The following is a 24,364-nucleotide window of genomic DNA, read 5'->3' as shown; positions in this document are numbered from 1 at the left end:
TGTCCTCACTTTTCCTCATGTCAGTCTTTACATTGTAGCAAACAAAAGCATAGATCTAGCCTTCCTAATGATGGACAGGGATCTGTGCTTTTTAAAACACTGTTTAAACACAAGAACCATTGGTGCCCAATTTATAAACAGAAAGAGGTGGTTAAGTCCGCCGGGAAGACACAGCCGTGGCCTGCAAGTCCTTCACCTGGATATGTGTCAAGACCAAGCTGGGAAACTGCAGATAGTGAAAGTCAATAGGTCTTCTGCAGAAGAATCTTTAACCCAGGGGAATCTCAGCCTGTGAGACAAAGGAGGGAACCACAGAAAGGCCAGCCTCACTACCAAGGAAACTTCCAGCAAGAGGGTGATTCTTCATGACCCCTATGAAAGATCTGTGATCAACTTTGCTTTCTACTTAGAGCAACCTGGAAATTCTGCTTTTGAACATGTGGAGGTGCATTACATTGTTGGTCCATCTATATCTAGCTGGCAGTGGCTCTCCAATGTCTCAGGCAGAGAAAATTATTGTCCAACACCTGCTCTTCTAGATTCTTTTTACTGAAGATGCCAGGGATTGGACCTTAGATCTTTGGCTTACAAAGCTGGCAGACTGCCACTGAGCTACAGCCCACCCTCTTGCTGTTCATTTTGAGCTGGCTATATAACAGACTTGGCTTTCCTTCCCCTCTGGCCTTGAGGATATACACCCAATAATAGGTGAGCATTTGCCATAAGGCTCAGCATGGAAAGATCAAAGCCTTGAAGACCAATATAGCACCTACCCTTGACAAAGGCACTGTCCTTTGCTCAGCCGACAGCTGGCAGGCCATGGAATAGTAGCTGTCCAAAGAGTTGTATCTTTCTCGTAAAAAGGTCTGATACACAGAGGGGTGCACAACATCCATGGGAGGTAAGGAGTTACTCCTGATGATGTCATCCCGTGGGTACATCTGTGGCCGCCAGATCCGCCGGCTGTCATAGACGGGGGCGTACATTCCAGACGGAACAGGAGGGACTGGCCCGTATGGCTGCGGTGGAGGAGGCTGGTAAGGAGAACTCAGCCTATCTCGAGGGGGGAAAGTGCTGTAATGGTCACTGTAGGGCATGGAAGCAGGTGGAAGTGGGGGCTCTGGAACGTTGCTGGACCGAACAAAGCGAGGGAGGCAAGGACCTACACCGGCCTGGACCATTGGCGGTGGAGGGTAGTAACCTAAGAAAACAGGAAATATTTACTGTTCTCTCACAATCATCCAGGCTTTCACAAATGTCAGTCTATATACGTGGCAGTATGAGGTGACAGAATGGACTATACCTCTTCAGGACGCAGTTGTGTGCATGGAGGTGGTGATGGTGGGGAATCACACTTCAATTGTGAAAAATTCTCCCTGCAAGTAAAAAACTAGCACAGTAGGTATTAAGACTGATCTTGCTTCCTTGTGCTTATTTTCTACTTGCAGGGTTGTTGTTGTTTTTTAAATAAGTCATTCAAAAATTACATACTTCCCCCCGGCAGTCTAAAATAGTACCATTGAATTCACCTATTTGTTCTGTTCTGTGCACTGACTGGACAACAGATTGCATCCTTTGCTGCCCCTGGTTTCAACATAGTTTACATGGCAGCCTCTATAAAATCCAGGATGCTGCTTAGAACACAGGCCTAATAAGAATCTTTCCCCTATTGACATACATCTAAACGAGCAACTGGCATTTTCTTCTCATTGTTTTTTTTTCAAAATATAACCTAAAGTAAGAGATATGCTCTTAATGTAGAACTCCTGTCTATTATCAAGAAATAACCAGCTGTTGTACTGCCCACAAAACACACAAATTTCCTACAGACTGAACTATGCGGGAAAAACAGAACAAGAATGTATGTAGATGAGTACAATGTACTCCTTGAACAAAACATTTTTACTAGAAAGAAGCTATTATTAGACCTCTTCTTTAGAAATCCTTTGGAAAGAGATATATGAGCAATTATCAACCTGTGTCCAATCTTCCCTGGGGGGGGGGGGGGGTAACATGATTGACACCCTGCTTTAGATTCAAGCCTCTAGAAGCAGCTGTGAAGATCCTGGAACAGTAGCTAACAAATGGATAAACCATTAAGGATAAACTACTTAGCAGCCTCTAAAACGATTCTCATATGTGGTAAACAAATGGATGCCTGCTGGAAGTGAAGGCAGCGTGTGTTTTGCTGCTATTGATTTACCATACCTAGACGAGACTATGTTTTCTTCAGAATGAATTAAGAGCTGGGGGGAGTGTACCTTTAAAGATGGCTTGGATGCTTCAACTTGGACAAAACACAGTAGCTGTTAGGAGTCAGCCACTTGGTACATGCCACCCGAGAGCTGCATCAACTACACTGGTCCATCATTTGCTTCTGGGTCCAATTCAAAGTCTAGGTCATTAGCTCTGAGATTCTTCATGCTCATCTCCTCGTGGGCCACTTAACAGCTTCCTCCTTCGCTGTCTATACAGCAACAGCTAAGACACAGGATTTTTGGGGATTCATTCCTCTGGAATGGCCTACCAAAGTGGGTACTACAGAGGGTGCCCTCACCAGCTACATTTAGGAAGGCACACAAAGTTTTAGAGGATATCTGGAGACTAATGAACTGTTCCAGAAGATTTAACTCTGTATTCTGAAATCTCTGTGCTTTCTTAAATCATAGTATCCTTTATCTGTTCACAAACTTGTATGTTTTATGTCCTTGTAACTTGTTTGCCATTTTGAGTCCAAGGAAATAGGGCAGGAAATAAATATATTTTAAATAAAGAAATAAAAGTGTTACGTAAGATTTTATTGAGAGATTTTAAAATTGTTTATACACTGTTTCTAGCCTAAGGAAACTTACAAGAATGATTTTAGAGGCTGCCTAATGGTTTTTGCTGTTTTTATAGTTTGCTAATGTTAATGTTTTGTCTTGTTTTTATGATTTTATTATGTTTTATATGTTTTATACAGTGAGTCACCTCAAGCAAGGTCTCTGGAAAGACAGCACATAAACTTCAATAAACAAGTGTTCCCTGTTCAGATTAAACAAACAGGACAGCAGTAGTAAGAACAGATTAAAATCCTAAATAAAATCCAGTAGCACCTTTAAGAACAACAAGGATTTATTCAAGGTGTGAGCTTTTGAGTGCAAGCACTCTTCCTCAGACACCTTGAATAAATCTTTGTTTGTCTTACTGGACTTACTGGACTCTGATTTTATTGTGCTACTTCAGACCAACACGGCTACTCATTTGATATAATCCTAAAGGCAGCAGAATATAAATTAAAACAGCAGCCATGCCAGTCACCCAGAACACTAATTACTGCTATAATCATACACATGCCCATTTCTAAGTACTCACTTCCTCCCTCTGCACCTGCTTCTCACCTGCTTGTGGGTACTGTGGGGTTTCAAAGGACAGGTGTGTCCGGGGATCTTGAAAATACTGCAGGTTGTCAGAGTGTGGAGGGTAGACAGGCACTCTTGGTGCGAAAGGGCTGGACTTAGGAGGCATGGAGCCCATCTCTGTGCCTACAGGAAGTGGAGGAGGAGGAGGAGGAGGGCCTGCTGAAGCAGCTGCTGCTTGACTGACAGGAGTCTTTGGAGGAGAACCAATTTTACTAAAAAAAGGAAACAAAAAGGAAATCTGACATCAAGTTAGAACTGTCATGCAATTAAAGAAAACTTGACTATAAGACATGCATTTATTCATCAATTCTGTATATGAATCAAGAAAACAAGTCTAAAGGAAAAGAACAGCTTTGATGTTAGATCAAAGCCTCAGAGGAAGCACCATCACAGAAAAGGCAACCTTCTTGTGTGTGCATGGAGGGGGAGCGGCCTTGGACACAGCTGGACTGACTTGCTGGAGTCAACGGGAACCATTTGCTCTATAAGCACCTATGATGCACTCGGTTTCTAATGGTAACACGTACTTTTCAGGCAGAGGATCTGTTGGAGACCCAGAGACATTCTGGCAGTTGGTTCCAGCCTTCCCTGCTTTCTTTGCGTTCTCCAGAGCCCTTAGGGAAGAGGTGTCAGCACAACGTGGAATCAGCTGCGGCAGGCCACTCTCCAGGCTCGCGATCCCGTTGGTGGCAGGGGCTATCTTTCCTGCTGATTCCGCACTTCCTATGATGGAGATGACACTTCCTGCAGTGGTGGCGACAGTGCTGGTTACGTTGGCTTTGCTTAACAGTGGGAAGGTCCTCACTGTGGCACTCATCTTCTTGTTCCTTAGTCGATATCTACAGTTTCAGAAAAGGAAAGGATCTCCCTGGGCTGCTGAATTGGGGAAATCATTTGCAAGCAAGAGAAAGAGACTTGGCTCTCTCCAGCCTCTAAGAAGCAGTCAAACTGCAAGAAGATCTAGAGGCTAAGAGAGAAGGTGGTGATTTCCATCCTTTGAAAAAGGCTGCAAAGCTCCTACTTCAGTCTGCCTTAGAGTTTTTGAATTTTGGAGGTGCTACCATTTGAAGACTAGAATTAGGCAACTTTTTTTAGAAGCTGAAAGTGAGTGACTTCACTTCCCACCTGTGTAGCATCCACATTTTTTTTCCTCCATTACCACCTTGGGTCAAATGGGTTTTGGAAACAATAAACAGCTTGCCAAACCTGTTGATCAGAGGAAGACGTGGGACAAGCGTATGTCTCACAAGCACCGGCCGCTCTTTCAAACAGCCTTCAGCTCTCATTGAAAAAGCTGCCACCCTAAAGGAAAGTTTGCTGTCACCACAACCTAGGCAGTGCTCCTCTACCCAGCTGCCATACAACATGCAAGCAGCTCAATGCAATATTTATAGGTAGAATTAAAAACAATTCTGCTTTCAATGAGGGTCACTGGTTTGTAAAGGGAACCCCGTGAGGGTCAGGAAATGAGAAAGAAAAGCAGCTTTCCTCTCGCTACTTACTTCTCCAGCTCTTCCTGAGAGTGAGCAAATGTGCAGTTCGTCCCACGTGGACATCCACCTTGTTGTCGCAGATCCCGGCACATGCTGGTTTTGTATTTGCTATTTGGTTGGGGCTTGCAAGATAGGGAGGAAGAGAAAAAGATATTGTTGTTTACCATGCAGCCTAGAAGACATCTACCTGTCTTGTTACTGATTTTGCTTATTTAAACAGACGGAAGCACTTTTTTGCTGAACCTGTAGATGTGGACGCAGGAACCAAAAATGGTGCAGAGAGGATGAAATGAAAAGGGAGAAATCATCTAGAAGAGCTGTTGCCTACCTGCGACTCCTAAATCTGCTGGGGATGGGCACCTGTGGGTCAACTGCACAAGGGGCAACCAGAGGAGGTACGGAACATCAAAACTGCCCCATTGGATGAGAGTGATGTTCATCGCTAGGACATCATTAGGTTTTCCAAAGGCAGCCATTGTATTTCTAATGGCAGTCGGATTATACTGGACACCCATTTGTGGCATGAAGTAGATTACCATCCTCATTTATCCACAACTATATGCCCTGGCAAGAGCCTCTTGTGGCACAGAGTGCCCATGAGGCTGGGAGTTCAATCCCAGCAGCTGGCTCAAGGTTGACTCAGCCTTCCATCCTTCCGAGGTCGGTAAACTGAGTACCCAGCTTGCTGGGGGGTAAACGGCAATGACTGGGGAAGGCACTGGCAAACCACCCCGTATTGAGTCTGCCATGAAAATGCTAGAGGGCGTCACCCCAAGGGTCAGACATGACCCAGTGCTTGCACAGGGGATACCTTTACCTTTTATATGCCCGGGCAGATTTCCATTTAGTTATTCTAGCTAATGATTACAGATATATCCTACTTCATAAGGTATCTAATTCTTTTTTACAAACGTTTATTCTCCAAAATACCACTGATTCTGGACCTGGCTGCCAGGGAAGAGAAAGGATTTCCTCCAAAACCTCAAGGCTATAGGGGAGAGTTAGGGCTTTTTTGCATATCATAAATTTAGCGTCATGCTTACCATCTGAAGATGCTATATTCAGGTCATTCTGCATGACATCACCAACCTCCCACATCTGTACAGCAACCTGCTCGCTATATCCAACATTTTAAAACGCGAGTTGGTGAATCCCCAAAAGCGGATTCACCAACCTAAAAAGTGCTATCCCCTGGCGGACAACCAGCAGCCCACCAGCAAATTAAGTGTATGGAAGCAAAGAAGTGCTACATCCACCTCCAATGTTCTGCCCTCGCACCCACCTCCTTCTCCCCTCTTTCCAGGACGGGAAGTTCTTTTTAAAAATGGAGAACCCCTTGGAGCAATGAACAGGCGGACATGCACCTAGGTTGTGATTCTCTGTGCCTCTATGAACATTCAGATAGGAGTTTATTTTTAAAAATTCAGTGTTTGCAGGAAGTTCATGTATCAATCAGCCATGCCGGGAGGGGATTGGTTGGTGACTGTGGTAGGCAGGCCAAAGCAAAACAAGACTAAAGCACCTTTTGCTCTCTTTTCTCATGTTTCCAGCAGCGAGTGAGGTGTGCAAGATGTGTAAAAAGTGCCCAGAAACATTCAAGACAGCTTGAGAGGTGTAGAGTGCCGGTGAGTCACCATTATTTCTTGCGCCTTGCCATACAGCAGGCTTCATGCGATGATGCCCAATGTGCGGAAAAGCCCTTAGTTAAAGCAAACATACACTGTAGGCATTGGTCCTCTCTTTCCCTTTTACATTATTCAGTGGGTAGCTGTGTTGGCCTGAAGCAGCAGAATAAAGTTTGAATCCAGAGGCACCTTTTAAGACCAACAAAGTTTTATTCAAGATATGTATGGTTTCAAGTGCATACACACTTCTTTAGATCTTCTGACAGTATCTGAAGAAGTGTGCATGCACACAAAAGCTTATATATCTTGAATAAATCTTTGTTGGTCTTAAAAAGTGCCACTGGACTCAAACTTTGTTCCTTATTCCATGAAATTCACTTCCCATCCAGTTTCTCGGAGGAAGTGATGGTATGCCACTTGCATATGCCTTCTAAGGATTCAGTGTTTCTTACATCATCTACTAACATGATAGCACAAGGTTGACTTTGATGAAAACTCCACAGACTGTTAGGGACAATCTGTGCTGAACATTGATGTAATCACCTGTGGTGTTTCATGGCCTTTCCGACTGTAGTTCTGAATAAAGTCCACTAGGCCGTGGACTACTGTCTTCACAGCCACCATGGCATTTTCCAGCTGTTCCCACGTTGGAGATGCTGCATCTGGAAGACCAGGAAAAGGGAAGAAGAAAACATGAATCAATAATCCATGGATTTCAATATTCAAAACAAATACGGCATTCAGCTGAACAGAATTTTTGGGACAATGTACAGTGCAGTGCAGACATATACAAGATATTCATAACTTCGATAGTATTATTTATCTTTTGTTGAGGTTATATGTGTGTGTTTGCAGCCTTGTTATATGTTGGTTGGGATTTTGAATTCACCTTGCTATTCTGACAGCATATTTATATATTTAGGGTACCTCTACCTCTTCGGAGTCCTGCTTGAGGTTTCTTACAATTAAAACCATGTCAGGATACTAAAAACAAGCAGCATAAACCTTTCCATAGAAAAGAAGCAAACCACTAAAAAGCTAATAAGATAAAAAGCCTAATTAAAGGCGCTGGTAAAATGATATATTTTGGCCTGGCATCTAATCTAAAACAAAATAAAGCATGTGGCAGGTGAGCCTCACGAGGGGGTGCATTCTAAAGCCAAGCACACCACAGAAAATGCTCCACCTCTGAAGGTGGGACACAGAGAGCTGGACTTGAAACCCATCTTAACTCAGAGCTGGATAGTATGGAAAGAGACAGTCCTTCAGAATCTGCCCCAAGCTGTTTTAAGGCCTGGAAGGTAAGAACAAGCACTCTGAATTGTGCCTGGGAACAGATGGGTAACTAGTACAGCTCATTCAGCACAGGGGTACTATAATGTCTGTAACCAATCCAACAGCAACCTAGCTGCTGCATTTGGAACCAAGTGAGGTTTCTAAACCATTTTCAAAGGCAGGCTCAGATTACTGTAATGCCCTCTAACTTGGATGTGATCAAAGCATGGATTTTAAACATTTTTAAAGACAACAAATTATCTTTAAATTGTTTAAGCAATAAAAGTGACAGCCTGCTTGAAGCATGTGGGGAGAGGGAAAATAAAATCAGAATCTGAATAATAGACTTTGTTGACTGCATGGTATAGATGAGTGGAGGTTAGGTTTAGCCTATGGGATGAAGAAAAAATACAGCTTGACTTATTTGCGTGTCACTCTTACAGATCACACATTACAAAATTCTTCCTGCAAGCCACTAATGGACAGGAAATATCATGCAAGCCATTCCCAGCAACAATGGCATATTTTGGCGAAGGTGAAACAAAGCCTGGGAGAGAAATTTCACAGGACAGAAGCCAATAACACCCTTTTCCTTTCATTAGATAAATGAAACATGAAGGTGCGTGTATGCACATCCTTCACTCACATACCTGGATTAGGATCTATGTTGGCCAATAGCTCCAAGTGGGGTCGAAGCCGGTTTAAATTTGCAGGATCACCAGTACGTTGCAAAACGATTGTCAACTCTTGCACACTTTTTGCAAAGGATTCTGGGGACTGAAGCTAAAGGCAAGACATGTGCTAGTGATTTGCATTATATGAAGAAAAGTCTACAGCTGCTCATGAAAGACCATCTTCTCTAAAATTGATATTTTAAGATGAAGTGTGTATGTTTTTTGCTTAACACAAAGTTTATATACGAATGATAAAAGATGGCTTAAAAATGTCTTCAGATTGCATAAACAGAGGATCAGTGATGAGAGGCTGAGCCTCTCAGCTCATAATCTGCCCTATGCAGCTTCATCACCAGACATGTCATGCTGGAGGCAAGAAAATGCAGTCCTTTAAAAAACTGGGGCTCACCTTGTCAATGATGGACTGCATGTGGGATTTGTGGGCCAAGTCACCATAAAGGAGGGATGACCACTGCTCTGGTGAGATCCGAAGTCCTGCTTCCATGGCGATGTGGACAATCTGAGCATCATGTTCTCGCCGCAACGCTTCATAACTGCGAAATTCCTCTTTTAGCTGCATCAGGGAAGAATCTTCATCCCTTTTGGTGACCTACACAAAAAAGACAAATGTGCCTAAATGTGCCAAACCAAAGCTGAACACACCAAATATGGCAACCTGATATTTAAAATTGTCTTTATGGTTCAAGAAGAGCCCCCATTTGATCTTTGCTACTCAGATGGATTTTTAATGTGTTCTTACCAACTAAGCAAGGGGAATATAATTGAATTTGATTCCCCCCCTCATACTTCTTTGGGGACAACAACAATAAAAAGTAGAAGCAAAATGTACAAACTGCAAAACAAGTTCCACAGGTTCTTGCTAAAATTAAACAACTCTAATGTCATAGCTAATGTTTCCCTAAAATCTCAACTGTGAACTGCCAACAGAGAAGAAAAACTTGCTTTTCAAAAGCAAATCAAGCAAAAAAATATCAACTGATTCAACCTTTTACCTTGAAGCATGAAGCTCGATACAGCAGCTGCACAACATGACCAATGCTAGTTTTCGATGCCTGGGGGAATCGTGGCTCCAGCCTCTGGACGACAAAAAGCACCAGCACTTTTCGGGAGAGAGCAGAGCCATCTTCTAAGGCCAGCAGCACCAGTTTCAAGGCTTCCTCCTGCATAGCTACAAGCCCACAAGCTGAAGTTATAGTCTCAAAAGGTCAAGAACAGCAAGCCCCAGGCTAAGAGGTTGCAGGGACCCATGCTGAATCAAACACTAATTATGCCTTTGCAAACAATGAGGAATGGAAACCTAACCAGTTCTTTACAAAGTGAACAGAAGCCACCCACTGCAATACGCAGGGAGGAAAAGGAGCCATGCTGCTCAAATAGCGATGCAATCAAAGACTCATTTAAATGTAAGATCACAGAAAAGACACACAGACCACAAAGATGTTGAAAATTAGTCTCCCCCATAAGGTGGGCTGCAGGTATCAGAACACATCATCCCTCCATCGCAACATCTCCCCCCCGCCCACACACACACACATACACATACACACTACAGCTCTGCTGGAGGGAGCAAAGTGTCACTTTCTCACACTCCTTTATAGTGCCACTTGGTGTTGACACATCTCAAAGGAACATGAAGAAGTCATTCCATTCAGGTAATGGGAAAATATTGTACGGGCTTATGGCCCCTACAAGGAGACCTTCCCTCACTTTGCCTTTTCTGAAAGGTTGAAGCTCTCTTAGGCTTTTTTTTTTTTTAAGTAGGAACCCTAGAATTTGCTTCAGGAGAAACTGCAGGGAACAGGGACAATACAATTTGTCTTTGTACATTTGTTGTGAAATCAATCACAGAATGCCTGCTCATGTCCATGGGGTTCAACTTGGCCTGTCAGTCACCATATCTTTCTCCCCCTTCCTTCTATTACTATACTTGGGTGTTTGGGTGAAAGGAGATACAGACAAGGAAGTACAGCAGGGGAGTGGTCATTCTCTCTGTTTCTCATCTGCCTAAAAAGAAAGATGGAGAGAAGCAAGGTAGAGAGAGCAATGGCTGAATTTGCTGGCAGGCTGAGATGGGAATTTTGATCCAATATCTGTCCTCACAAGCATCCTACCAGCCAGCAGTATTATACAGATAATACACACAGATCTCTGAATGTTTTGAACTTCATTTAGAAGACTTTCCAGCTTTCTGATCCATCCAAACACAAAAACAAGAACCACCATCCACCCCACTTTTCTTTATATAAGGGCTTACCTGGCCCTAGAAACTGGCATCCTCGTGCCCTGACAGCAGCCCAGAGGTTGGCAGACAGCTGCTGAGGGTTCTGATGCTGTAAGATCAGCTCTGTCACGGTTCTCTCACCAAGGGAGCGGGCTGCCCGCATCGCTCTCACCCGACCTTCCTCTTCCACCAGCTGACAGTTCACCAATGTCACCAGCTTCCTTTGCATTGGACGGCTCAGTGCACTCTGATTCAAACTGGCAACACCTTTGAAGTGGGAAGGGGGAGAGATATAGGTTAGGCACGAGGTGTTTGAATGTGCAGTCAGCACAAGGACTTTGCTGTTTCCCTACTCAGGAGATATGAAATATATACATACGAGGAAGAGGAAGCTGGCAAATCACTTCTTATAAGATTGGGGGGGGGGGGGGCTGAAAAGAACTACCTGTCTGCATGTGTGTGTGTGTGTGGGGGGGATAGACAACTAAGAAATTCCCAACATCAACACACAGATTTCCACTTCCTTAACCCCAGATTTCAGCAGCTTAATGAAATATTAAAATCACTGTAGACTCTGAGCACTGACTGCTGAGGATAGAGAAGAGGTTAACAGGAAACTAGTGGACTAAGTATAAACCTGAGGGGTATAGTGAAGGGAAGGAAATATCTTTGCATACACACACACCTACTATGTAGGTGAGTTCTCAAAGGGAAAGAGAAAACTAGGGTCAAGGGATGCAAGTCTCACAAGAAAATCTCACAACCCTTTTTTCACCTCATATTCTAGATTATTTTAAACTGTTAGGAGCTCAGGCAATGTCAGTTTCTCTCCACCTGCTGTCCCAAGCCTGCTATTAGAAAAAGTGGTAGGCTGAGAGTCCCTGAAAAAGCATAATAACTGGAAAATTTATCTCCGACCCAGACCTCCTCCTCCTCAAGTATATTATAAACAGGCTCCTGCATCCCCCCACCCCTTATCAGTCAACTATACTCAAAATTCTTAGGGTAATGAACATCCTTAACCCTTAACAAGTAAAGGGTTTCTTTAAAACAAATAATTCAATGTCATATTTTATACACTGTGGTATACAAATCCAAATGCCAAAAGCCGTATTTTTTACATCTTATTTAGTACAGTGTACATTTTATTATGCTGCTGAATAATGTAAAGAAAAAAGTAGAGATTATAAAAATTTTTATAAATTATTGCAAAAAGTCCTCTTTCCTCTATGAGAGGTTCTGCGTCAAAGTCCTTCTACTGGCATTCAACTATGAAGCTGACCGTTAACAGGAACAAGCTTACAGCCTGAAGGAATTACAATAGGGGAGGAATAAGCAATTTGTAAGATTTTTCCTACATAGATACCCACAAACTCAAACTTTCCCCTCCAGGACTCCATAATGCTCTCCACATTGCTTGCTTCCTGATGCAAAGTCAGTTCTCCCTATTGCATTTTTGTTAATTTACAAAGAATATTTATACTATTAAAATAAAAAGAGTCATATCATATTTTTCTTCATAGTTTGTGAGGCTTTCAGACTGTTATAACCTCTGTCTCAGTTGCAAGTGGTCTGGGTTGTCACTGCTGTTATTTTTTGGGACTGGCACAAGCCACCCACTTGGCCAGCAGATACAGTCCCAGCAGTGATTTAAATCCCGAAGCCTTGATTTTAACAGGACAAACCCAACACTTGACTTGCTACCTTTCACTTGCCCATGTGGAGACTCTCATCAGTAAGCACTCACCCTTGCCTCCACTCAGTGGCTTTAAATAAAGTGCCAGGTCTTCCACACATTTCTTTGCTACTTCGTAGTGCTTGTTCTCTCCTAGATTACTTAGCTTGACAGTCTGGTGATCTGGTACCTGTCAAAGGTGCAAGAAGGAAGGAGAGAGCAGTCACTGGCAGGCAACAACTTCTGCCTTTAAGTGGGACAACAGGCACAGGTTAACAAAGACTTTGTTCCTTGGCTACTGGTAGGGGAGTGGTGATGACATCATGAAGATACATGAATTAAACAACCCAAAATATATAAAATCATACGAATCACATCAGAAAACCTGCTGTGCCAGTAAGATTTATTTCTCTGTAGCCAGCCCATTTCCAGCTCTCATGGATAGAGAAACCAGCTAATTTGCGTCATGAAGCAGCAGACAGGGAGAGAACTATAACAGAGCATGCCCTGGAAGTTCTCCATTTAAGAAGGAAATAAAGTTGAAGATCTTTTGTACTTTGAGAAAGCAACAGCTTAGCTTGAGTACCGTCCAAACCCGAGAGGTCACAGAAAAACTAATAAAACAAGATGAACTATAACCAAATTCAGGCCAAAAACTAGTGTGGTAGATCAAAAGGCGACCATGGCCAAGCTGAAACAGTTCTAATAAGGACACAACACCAAGATATCTATTCTTTAGCAAGAAATTGGATTCTGCTTTATTGTTATGCAAATGAGCATTGGTGCAGCATGGGCAGATCCAGCCATTTTGTGGCCATCAGACCACAAGGAAGCCCCAAATTCAAGCAGTCAGACCTGAAGGCACACAGAAATGCACACATGCAATCTGCCAGGCCTAATGCTTGCAAACACAGATTGGGGCCCCTAACAGAACCCCGTCCTGGCACCTGGAAATGTGTGCTGGGCAGCCATTCCCTACCCCCATTGAGCAAAGGTTGGTGCAGGCAGCCCCAACCTCAAGCTGATACACCTAGGCTGGCAAATATGAGCCCACAACCTCTGGCAAATGACCCTGAATAAGGAGGTCCAGAAACAACTGCTGAGAAGAAGCTGCCATAGAAGGTGGCTGTGAACTAACAGCAGAAGTGGAGGGGACAAAGTCATCTGGAATCCTGCCATCAAAGGCTCATTGGCCACAGATGCCCCATCAGGACTAAAAAGAAAAGGACCCAGGAGAGGAAGCTGCCTCTTGAGCACGCTGTGTGGTGCCTCACACCCCATGCTGATGAGCTCCTGCAAAATGGTGGTAGTCCTGCTTTGGGACCTTGCCAGCAGATTTTCCTCCCTTTTCCCTGAGCATCTTTACTGCATGGCGGCGCCATGATAAAGGCCAGCAATTAACAACTTGCCTAGTAATTGTTCCAATATTCCACACAAGGCACAGTCCTAGAGTTCCAGATGGTACAATGCAAAGTCTGAAGGAGGATTCCAGCTGCTGTGGGGCCAGGTGAAGGGATCTGCCGCACGGCCTCTTTTTAAAGGGGATATCCAGACTGGACCAATAATCTACCACATGGCCTTGTAGCCGATCATGTTAGGGCCCCAAAGATACAGCAGAAATGCAGGTGCTGGCCTAACCCCTCCCACTGCTGTACAATGGGAAACAAGCACCACTGGCAGCTTCCAGCCCTCCAGGGCCTTTTCTGGCCCATCGTCCCCATGTGTCCGCTATCATCAACTTAGGTATGTGGCAGTCACGTTTCACACTGTTATGAATTCAGTGTACACAAGTGATTTTATTGTGTTTTAACTATTTATGTTGTAAACCGCCCTGAGACCTATTTGGAGAAGGGCGGTCTAAAAATTAAATAATAATAATAAAAACAGAAAGGTCATTCTGCACTCAGTTTCTGTTCAGAGCTGATTGATCATTGTGCAAGAAGGTAGATTTACAAATTCATTCCAACTGGACAATATACAAGGGTTTGTGGTCCAAGACATTCATCTCCTCACTTACAGATAGTGCATTCGAACATTCAACATGTTCGAGCCTCTGGGGAGGGCAGTATAGAAATATAAATAAATAAAATAAACATGCTTTTTTCATTCCAGAGTAGACTGTATGAGAATTTTCTCCTTCTTACAGCCAAGCTACTTGTGAGGCTAGGGGTTTACATATGAATTCCCAGATATATAACTGAACTGCAAATAACAGTTCTGTGTTCTAAATAAGATCAGGGCTGCTGTGTTTTCCAAGGTGATATGCAACTCTCCCTGCCCCATCTTGGTTTCCTGTTCTTTCTGTCTTCCATGAGCAGGTGAAAGTATAAGTGCAGTGCCACCTTTAAAAGCAACAACTGACTGGACTGAAAGATAGGATATAAATTTTGTGAATAAATAATATAAATAAATAAAAGTGAATAAAATAAACTGCCTCTGCTTCAAGCCACGGGAGACAAAAAGGATTGCCACAATGCCGATATTTGTTTTGCTCTTTCTTGGGCTTAAAAAGTATCTCAGGAAGATAATTTCTGATCAAAGATACTGTATGTGAGAAGGAACAGCCACACATACACCCCCAAGCACCAATATCCCATTGTTTCTTTTTTTGCAAGTTAATTACCCATCTGGGGATCAGAATACAGACCCATAGGGTGGCCCTTACGAGGACAGAAAGGTGGAGCATGAATTTGGTAAGTCAAATAAATTGCATGTATTGTTGGCTAAATGGAGAGCAAAGAGATCTGGGATTACCTACCTGGGCTCCAACTAACTGGAGAAGTGCAAAGTTTACGGGAAGCACGTCGATGTCAGTGTTGATGGCTGTCTGGTCAAAAGGGCAGGCCTTGCGGTGCAGCTTGTTCAGGCAGGTCTTGCAGACTGTGTGTGAGCAGCCTAAGCTGATTGGCTTGTGCACGTTCTCATCAAACTCATTGTAGCAGATTGGACAGGACAGAAATTCTGTCCACTGTGCTGCCTGCACAGGCATCGTGGAAACCGGGAGCTCGCTCCAACAGCTAGCACACCATTATTTCACCATCTAGTGTTTGGCAGCTGTGAAGCAAACAAAATGTATTAATGCAGGGAAAGGATGGAAGATTTACACACCTTGCTACTGGGAAGACCAGTTTAAAACCTACAACCCATGAAGTCTAGGATTCTATCCTAGAAAAAGGGATGAAAATATCTCTCAGAAGCAAGTGGGTTAAAACAGCTTGAACACATTTTAAACAAGTCTTCAGATGCAAAAACACATGAACACAGAAACAGAACTAGCTTGCCTCAGGCCATGAATGTAGTATGCAAAGCACTAGGTTTTTCCCCCCTCCAGTGACTCAACACCATGGATGTGCACTAGGAAAAGATTCAATAATTTTCAGATTTGAGTCTTCTTGATTTGGTGAAAATCAAATCAAACAAATCACTGATATGGTATATTAATTTGAGTTTGGCCAATTCAAAAAACTTTAACTGATTTGACCAAATCAGCCCCCAAACAGCTAATCCTACTGCAGAGAGAAGCTTCCCTGAGGATCAGCTGCTTAGCTGACCTAAGCTGGACAGAAAGGGCAGGAGTCAGGCTTGGGGTCTGTTGTGTTGGCTCCAGGGGGACTGGGGAAGCAGAACCTGAGCAGTCAGGTCAGCCCTGTGACCACCTTGCCGAATCCCAGGCTGCAGCCAGGTCCAGATTGGATCCAGACTACTTTCCATTGATTCTTGACAATTCTCCATGCTACAGTCCTGACCCATATGGCTTATATATATGCTGGTTCCATGGTCCCTGTGACAGCCTTTTGAGGCTTTCTTTTTCACCTGCTGAACAACTGGTTGGATTCAATCCAAACAATGAACATCAATAAAGCAGCATGATATCCAGCCAGTATGCCCCCTTGCAATGTTGCTGGGGCACAACTCTAGGGCCACCCCTGAAACTGCTCTCTCTCATACTGAAATCCCACTAAGACCATATGGTCTTCATTTTGCAAGAAAATATTCAAGATGTCGGGATGTTCAAAAAGGTGGATGTTGTATATAAAAAGAAAGCTGACTGCTGAAAGAATGCAATATTAATTCAAATATGTTAATCCCTGTCATCAAAAACAACTGTAATTCTGGTATGTATTAAACTAGCAAGATTTAATATTTATTATTATTATCTGAAGCCCAACCATAAGAATAAACTTCACCTACAGGTAGGATGTCCTAGTCAAAAAGACTTAATCAACTGACCATACAAGTATTAAACAATACTGACTACAACAGAACAAGCAGAAAGATATTTCAGTTATCAACAGCTTTGAAACTTACACAAATTATAAAAATAAAATTCACTGTTATGGGAGAAAAAATCAATTAATTTTTAAAAATGCAACGAATGGTTGAGGTTTCTGTAATTCTGAGCAATTTACTGAACAGTGGAACACTAAAGGTGAAATGGGAACACAAATACAGCAAAGTAGCAGCAACTATTACAGTCAGGTTTTCAAGGCTGATTTTAATTACAAATAACAAGACAAAGTTTGAGTCCAGTGGCACCTTTGGTCTTGTAGGTGCCAGTGAACTCAAACTTTGTTCTGCTGCTTCAGACCAACATGGCTACCCACCTGGAACTACAAACAACAAATGGAATAAAAGGAGGGAGTTGCCTCTTAAACAGAGACATTCTTGATTTCATCGAAAATTTGACTAGGCTGGGCAATTAACAATACTTCACATTTGACTGAACAACTGATTTGCATATCTGTTCTACTTGATTAAGCATGATTAAGGATGTAGAAAAAGATACATCTTATAGAATATATATGAGTTATCATTACATAAAATACAGGGGGAAATAATTTCATGCATCGGCCTGCTCAACCTGGCTGAAGCTAAAGAGGTCATTTGGGAATTTAAAAATTTATTTTCCCAATCTGAGGCAGCTTTTTCACTCAGTCTCACACAATTCTCTTCCATCCCCCATGGCTTTTGTACATGCTAGTCCCATGATTTCCAGCAGAAAACAGCATAGCTTCAGAACACTACACCACGATACCAAAAGCATTATTAAGACAAATAGTCAATACAATCATCAATATCTTTCACATTCAACTTCACCCAAAGAGACCTGTACCTGAATTACTAGTGGCCTACTGGACATGCAAGTAATATATATGAAAGCTGTATAGCTGAATGATAATCCAGAGAATCTGCCCCCCCATGCAAACCCTCTCTCTGTAGGCATATAACCTCTCTGTATATAACCCGCTCTCTGAAGGCAGATGTAAGGAACACAACTTAGATCTATAGCTCTTTTCAAATGCATCCAAGTCCTGGAGCTATTGACATCACTGCATTTCTATTTCTGTGTTTCTCAAATCTGTAAGGGGAAAGCAGTTCAGAAATGACCAGAGACATTTGCATCAAAATCTTTCACGGATCTGTTTGCTTCAACGGAAACCCTGGGAGATTTTTAAAGACTCTCTTGCATAGACTCAGCCATTTCTTAGTGGCTATTTCTGGGTGCTCTCCTACAGAGACGTAGTGTTAAAAGTAGCCTTATGTGATTGAAACAATGGAGCTTCGGTTAAGCAGCTAAAATATAGACACAGCATTAAGGAGAAGTGCTGCTGAGGCTCCTGTGAGCCCACCTAATCATCTGTTCCTTCTTAATGTCTCAGTTTTAGGGAACTAAAAACAAACTGCAGCCTAAAACATCTCTCTCTCCTAATTTCAAATCAAGTTCTTCTAATTATACAGCATAGCTAGCAAAGTGCCATTGTCAGCAGAATCGATTCATAGGATTCAGTCTATTTGCTTGATCTGTGAATGTTGCAAAATTTCAGTATTTTAATGAAATCAGCAACCAATACTGAGAGCCTTTAGCGTAGCTGCTTAAAAGCAAAAAAATAAAATACCAATAAACCCCAGAATCAACACCTGGAAACTCAGCATTCCCATTCTGCATTGCCACTACTACACAACTACCAGTTGCCCAGCAATGCTCCAGAAAGGAATAGCCACATCCACAGCTGAAACGCAGAACAGCAGCCAAAGAGGTCTTGGCTTTGGGTGGTTTCTTTTGACTAATGATTTTCTTTATCGGCACTCCTCCTACTCAACAACAAACAGAAAGTGCTCTGGGAAGACCCCCTGTTTTTGCTACTTTTGCCAAAATCAGCTCAGTATTCCATGTTGGCTGGATCTGGAGCCATGAAACAACACTTGAACAGGCAACCACCATTCCCTTTGAAGATTCAAAGGGGCTCTGAAACTGGAGCAGTCCTTGACTTCACCTGAAGTCTAACAACTTCTAGGTTCATAGTTCAGTTGGGTTTTGGCTGCTCAACAATTTAATTAGCAGCAAAATATTAAAATACACTAAAATGCTTCTGATTTAAGCACTTGCTTCTATCTCTCTCTCCTTGAATATATTTTAATTACAACCATCTGTTTTAAAATTCTGTTTGGAACCTTGGCTACCTAATGCCTTCAAAGCAACTGGATATACTTGATACAAAGTGTTCCTATCTCTATGCAGAATTTCTAACATTTGGAAGGATTTATTCTTTCTGATTTGTTCAAAGCTGAATTGGTGTGCTGCTTCAGTGTTTCTGAAACATAGGACTTCTTCTGGTGAAACATTTTACTACTTGATGACCAGGACAATACACCCACCATTGCGATTGTTCATTGGTTTTGCTTCCTTCAATGCAATGCTATCAACCACCTATCAAAAATCCAGTGTTACAAGGTGGCCAATGTAAACATTTGAACACACAAATCAAGAACATAAAACTGAAAGGACCACACAGCTCATCACCAACTGACTAAATAAAGAAGTGCCTCAAATAATGTTTATTTAGCTCAACCTTTTTCAACTTTATGAATGTGAAGAAGTCCTTGAAATAATTTTTCAAGCTTTGAGGAGCCCTGGAAGTAATGTCAAAGGCCACACCTCCCTGCCATGCCCCCTACAAGTAACATGTAAAAGAAAGTGACATCACCACTTGTGTTAATGAGCACGCTCCTGGAGGACTGAGAGGGGAAGAGACAGGGGAAGGTTTAAGCCAGGAATAAGAGTGCAGACTCCCAGCCATAGAAACCACAAGAGAACTTATTCATGTTCAGGAAGGGGGAGCAGTGGAAGGGGCCAGTTCCCTCGCTTGTGGTTGAGTCCATTAAGGCAGGAGAGGAAAAGCTGTAAACCTTCTCAGGAGCTCCTACGGAACCCCAGGAATTCATGGACCCCTAGCTGGGAATCCCTGACTTAGCTGCTAGTTGTCTATGGCAGTTCCATGGTAGTCAAAACCTGTAGTGTTTGGGACTGTGGCACCAAAGGACACATGAAGACCTACAGACCATAATAGCTCTGAAAAACTCTTTCACAAACAGAATTTGTTCCATTTTTAGCAATGCCCTTTCAGAGCCTTAAATTTTGACAGCAGAACAGTGAGTTACTAGGAAAAATTAATGTAATGAATTCAGCTGTAATGACTTAAGTAGGTACCCAAAGAATAGAACAAATTCTGCATGCCCAAGTAGCTCTAGTCCACAGCCTTTTAATGCTCTTTAAAGACCATCTCCACAGAACCACTTCTTGGAGTAAGTTCTGATTTCAATGGGGCAGTAGTGCTCCAGGAACAGAGGCAGTCCACTTCAGAATAGCCAATGCTAGTTGTATTCTTTTAAAGACAGCAGCAACCACAGCCGAACCGGGGAGTTGAACTAGCACTAAAAGAGGGCTTTTAGGGGTTTTTTTAGGTATTGAAAGGAGAATTAAAATGGTATCCAAAGGAGGTGCACAATCAATCAAAAGCTGGGGAAGGGGAGATAAAGCTTTCATCTACTTTTTTTAAAGCTGTGCCAGGTGAATGGTAGTAGAGAAGGCATCCCAGGACTTCTGAGTCTTGTTCTAAAGTTGTGTTCTAAAGTTGTTCTAAAGATAGCTAGGACTGCTGTGCCTCTTCACTGCTTGGACTGAACTGACTACATGCAGGAGTAGTCAACCTGTGGTCCTCCAGATGTTCATGGACTACAATTCCCATGAGTCTCTGCCATCATTTGCAGGGGCTCATGGCAGGGGCTCGTGGGAATTGTAGTCCATGAACATCTGGAGGACCACAGGTTGACTACCCCTGAACACATCCTATATACCTTTGCAATTGAACAGTGGGAACCCAAGGCAAGTGCCTTTCAGCTCTGCCAAACTTTCAATAGCCACTGATGGACTTCTGAGAGTTCTTTCTAATAAAGAATACCAATGACCATTAGCCATGACCACCAAATAGATGCCCCATGCTCTGATGCAGATTTCAAGCTGCTCAGGACAACCAGCAAAGGACACTGGGAACAATAATTTATAATTTTTACATGACCTAATTGGGTTTTAAGTGAATGTCTTCAGTTTGGGGAAAATTACAAATTATAGTACATGGTTAAATTAAATTACACACAGATCCTCTGATTTTATTTAAATGAATTATGTTACTTGGTGTGACACTGGACTTAAATTTCATTTAAAATAAACATATTTTTATAGACTGACAAAAATGAATTTGTTCATTCCAATAATCTGGAACACCATTACAAACGGTGAGATTTTAACTGTTATCTCCCATTTTTTCAAACTTGAATATGAATTACCTATCCTGTTAACAGATAGAAGAGTTCCAACTACCCAAATCAGTTCCCTATTCACACTAATGTAAGTTCAAACATGGGATTACTTACAGAGGGGCCTTGCTTCTTTACACACCAGTTTGCTTCCATATCTGATATAAGGAGGCCTGAGTCATAGGCAAAGTCAAGGAAGGAGCAGCAGTCACAATAATAGCCCTCTGCATCATTTAGATATGATGACTTGAAGCCTAAATAAACCTCCTCTAGATAGAACAGACTCACTTATTTCTGCATATTGCATGATGTCTGCCACAACCAAGGCTCATTTATGCTTTAAAATAAGTATCTACGTAAGGCTATACATTTTATTAGCGCACCCGTTCCATCACTTCAACATGGTTGTTGCTGTCACATGAACACCAGCTTGCAATGTGCCCTATCTGGCTCAGCCACACCACTGAAAGATTATTGGGTAAACCTCTGAAGGTGCAATGTACAAGATGTTGAATAATGTAGAATTCTTCTTCCAAAATATGAAAAAGTCAACATTTGCTGAGTTTACTGGCAAACATTCTTTCTATCACCAAGCAATCATTTTGAGGAAGACAATCAGAGCCATTCAAATTTCTTACTAAGCTTCAAAGTCATTTTAATCACCATTTTTGCATCCATTTTTCCGCAAGATATTAACATTTGAAAGAGCTTTTCCCAAGTTTTCGTAGGAGTGAAACAAAAATTGAAGACAGGGGCTACATTGTGAATACATTAACATCCTCACTAAGAGAAAGGTGTAATGACAGAAAATGTGTAGAATTACAAAGAAAAATAACTGCAAAGGTGAGATCAAATTAGCCAGCGTTGTATCTGATGCATCAGCCTCTGTATGCACTACAGAACACTGGTAACATACCTCCCTTTTAATAAGTCCAAAAGGGCAGTGATATTCGCATCCTTCTGAAGACAGGTATAACTAAAATATTTAACAGGTTAGCATAAGGAGGAGAGATCAGCTTATCTTCTGCCCATCATTAAGAGGCTGCTTCAAACATAACAGCATTCCTACCTGGAAAATTACTCTATCTAGGAAATAGTGAGTAACACATAGATTGTCATTTGCCAGAGCAGCAAGATGCGTTTAGCGCCGTATCTATAGATAGCTGTACAGAAACAGGAACCAAATATATTTTCCAGGCACACATTATACATGCAGCAAAACACATGCATGTGTAACCGTTATCAGTGGTATCTACCTGTTTTGTATGCTATTTCTTATATCAATATTTTCCAGGTTCAAATGACTTCATGTCTGAGGAAGAGCCATGACAAATGGGTAGTCTTCCTAAATATGTTGCTTCTTGTTCTATGATATTAATAGAAATACATACATTGCATAGACAAGTTAACTGTCTGGGTGTGTAACTTCACATGCCTTAGCAGTGTTCTGAATACTGCAGCCTGAAGAGTTCTGGGTAACATTTTAAAGCTGACTTCCAGCATTTTAAACATTAGATGGCCTTGCATGATGCTAAATCAGTGAAACGGGTATTTCCCACATCCATTCCCTCTTTCCCCCCCTGTATATCTCATGAAAGATGGAAAGGGAATAAGAGTGGGCGGGAAATATATGAGAGAACAGAAGACAAAAGAAAGGGGGATGGGGGAAAAGGTTGCCTATGTTCACATTTGCATACCACCTCCCATCTCTTTTGGGGCTTCCACTTTTGAGAAAAATCATCACCCTAAGACAAACAACTGACTGCAGTAGGAAGGGGCCCCCAACACCTTCCTGGTCTCCTGTCACCATGACATAAATCCATCCGCTCCCTCAGAGACCTGACAATGCCTCCAAACCCTCCCCAGGGAAGAGTGATTACAAGCCAAGCAGCCCCCTCCAGAATGTCTCGATCAGCCCTACACCCCTGAGAGCAACCAGATGAGGGTGAAGTAGTCAGCCTTGAACTGCCCACCCCCATCCACAACTGGGGAGGGGGGCGAGAGATGCGTCCATCATCTTCTTCTTAAGAAAGGAAGACGTGGAGCCCTGTTTCCTGCGGCCGGGGCAGGGGCTGCCGTGCAAATGAACACCGTGTGTGTGTGTATGAGCGCGAGGGGAGGGGGGCGACACATTGAGGCCCGAAGGATGGAGACTGGACGAGGTCACTCCCATTCTCACACGGCAGATACCTGGGGCGAGGGTGTGGGTGGAGAAGAGGGCTGCCCCACAAAGCAGGACCTTTTTGCCGGGGGGGGGGGCGTCTCACGGAGGCCTAGAAAGGAGAGACCAAAGAGCCTCCCCCACCGCGGAAGTCTGGGCGGGAGAGGGCGGGGTCTGGGCCGGACGCCGCCCCTCAACAGTTGCGGGGGGCTGCCGCAGCCGCCGCCCACCTCCCGTACCTGCGGTTGGGCCCAGGCTCTCCTCACACCCCCTGAGGGGCGCACCCCGGAGCGGCCCAGCGTCGGCGGCGACGGCGGCGGCGTCTCCTCATCGCGGTGACAGCCGGGAGCCCCGCCCACCTCTCGCGGCCCCGCCCACTTCTCGCGAGACTCGTCTCGGCGAAGCCACGCCCACTGGGTTCATTGGTCACGTGGAGGCGTTCGGGGCGGGGTGGGTGTCTCTAGAAGCGAGACGGAACGAAAAAGCGGCGACGGATCCGAGCGGGTGGGCGCCATAGAGACTGCGAGCTAGAAGGGACAGGGAGTTGACCATAGAGTTTCACTCGGGGTGTTACATCCGTCGAGCCCTTAGGAACGTCTAAAAGGGGGCGGGGCAGACAAAGCGGCTCAGGTGTTTATTGACCTTTGTTAACGTTTGCACATTTAAGTTAAAAAAATTCCCACGCTTCCCCTAATTTATTTATTTATTTATTTAGATTTATATACCGCCCCATTCTGCAAGCTGAGGATTCGAATTTACAGGTTCTGTTGCGCTCTTCCTTTGCATTTAATTTCCTCCGTTATCCTGCCTTTCATTTTGCAGGTTACAACCGGTGATATTAGTTAACATCTGTAACCGACCGGCTGCCCCCCCCCCTCCATCTGCCCGCCTTTTATTTCCCGGATCTATTCCTTATAAAGGTAAAGGTATCCCCTGTGCAAGCACCGAGTCATGTCTGACCCTTGGGGTGACGCCCTCCAGCGGTTTCATGGCAGACTCAATACGGGGTGGTTTGCCAGTGCCTTCCCCAGTCATTACCGTTTACCCCCCAGCAAGCTGGGTACTCATTTTACCGACCTCGGAAGGATGGAAGGCTGAGTCAACCTTGAGCCGGCTGCTGGGATCGAACTCCCAGCCTCATGGGCAAAGCTTTCAGACGGCTGCCTTACCACTCTGCGCCACAAGAGGCTCTTCTATTCCTTATAGTTAGCGTTTTAATAAAG

General features: G+C 43.4%; 1 protein-coding gene and 1 non-coding gene across 9 annotated transcripts in view; both read right to left on the bottom strand.

Moving 5' to 3' along the window:
* RC3H2 (ring finger and CCCH-type domains 2) overlaps positions 1 to 23,523 on the bottom strand; it is a 37,573-nt gene extending 14,050 nt beyond the window's left edge. For 2 of the 8 annotated variants that reach the window (XM_077306555.1, XM_077306554.1), the window contains exons 1-13: positions 23,381 to 23,523; positions 22,237 to 22,346; positions 15,144 to 15,439; positions 12,458 to 12,575; positions 10,744 to 10,977; positions 9,482 to 9,657; positions 8,878 to 9,078; positions 8,445 to 8,577; positions 7,063 to 7,181; positions 4,904 to 5,016; positions 3,929 to 4,240; positions 3,381 to 3,613; positions 774 to 1,201 (exon numbers count right to left, since the gene is read on the bottom strand). In XM_077306555.1, coding sequence (XP_077162670.1) covers positions 774 to 1,201; positions 3,381 to 3,613; positions 3,929 to 4,240; positions 4,904 to 5,016; positions 7,063 to 7,181; positions 8,445 to 8,577; positions 8,878 to 9,078; positions 9,482 to 9,657; positions 10,744 to 10,977; positions 12,458 to 12,575; positions 15,144 to 15,374 — 2,298 coding nt within the window. In that variant the 5' untranslated portion in view covers positions 15,375 to 15,439; positions 22,237 to 22,346; positions 23,381 to 23,523. Of the gene's footprint in view, positions 1 to 773; positions 1,202 to 3,380; positions 3,614 to 3,928; positions 4,241 to 4,607; positions 4,704 to 4,903; positions 5,017 to 7,062; positions 7,182 to 8,444; positions 8,578 to 8,877; positions 9,079 to 9,481; positions 9,658 to 10,743; positions 10,978 to 12,457; positions 12,576 to 15,143; positions 15,440 to 22,236; positions 22,347 to 23,170; positions 23,342 to 23,380 lie in introns of those variants that run through there. The other 6 variants (XM_077306557.1, XM_077306550.1, XM_077306552.1 and 3 more) reach the window with 6 other exon arrangements.
* Positions 8,728 to 8,837, bottom strand: LOC143822263 (small nucleolar RNA SNORD90). Its single transcript, XR_013226117.1, has one exon. It is a non-coding gene; the product is annotated as a small nucleolar RNA SNORD90 (small nucleolar RNA).
* Positions 23,524 to 24,364: the final 841 nt, after the last annotated feature.

This window comes from Paroedura picta, chromosome 12 (genome assembly GCF_049243985.1).
Source record: "Paroedura picta isolate Pp20150507F chromosome 12, Ppicta_v3.0, whole genome shotgun sequence".
Classification (NCBI taxonomy): Eukaryota; Metazoa; Chordata; class Lepidosauria; order Squamata; family Gekkonidae; genus Paroedura; species Paroedura picta.
This window is presented reverse-complemented; position numbering and strand designations above follow the sequence as displayed.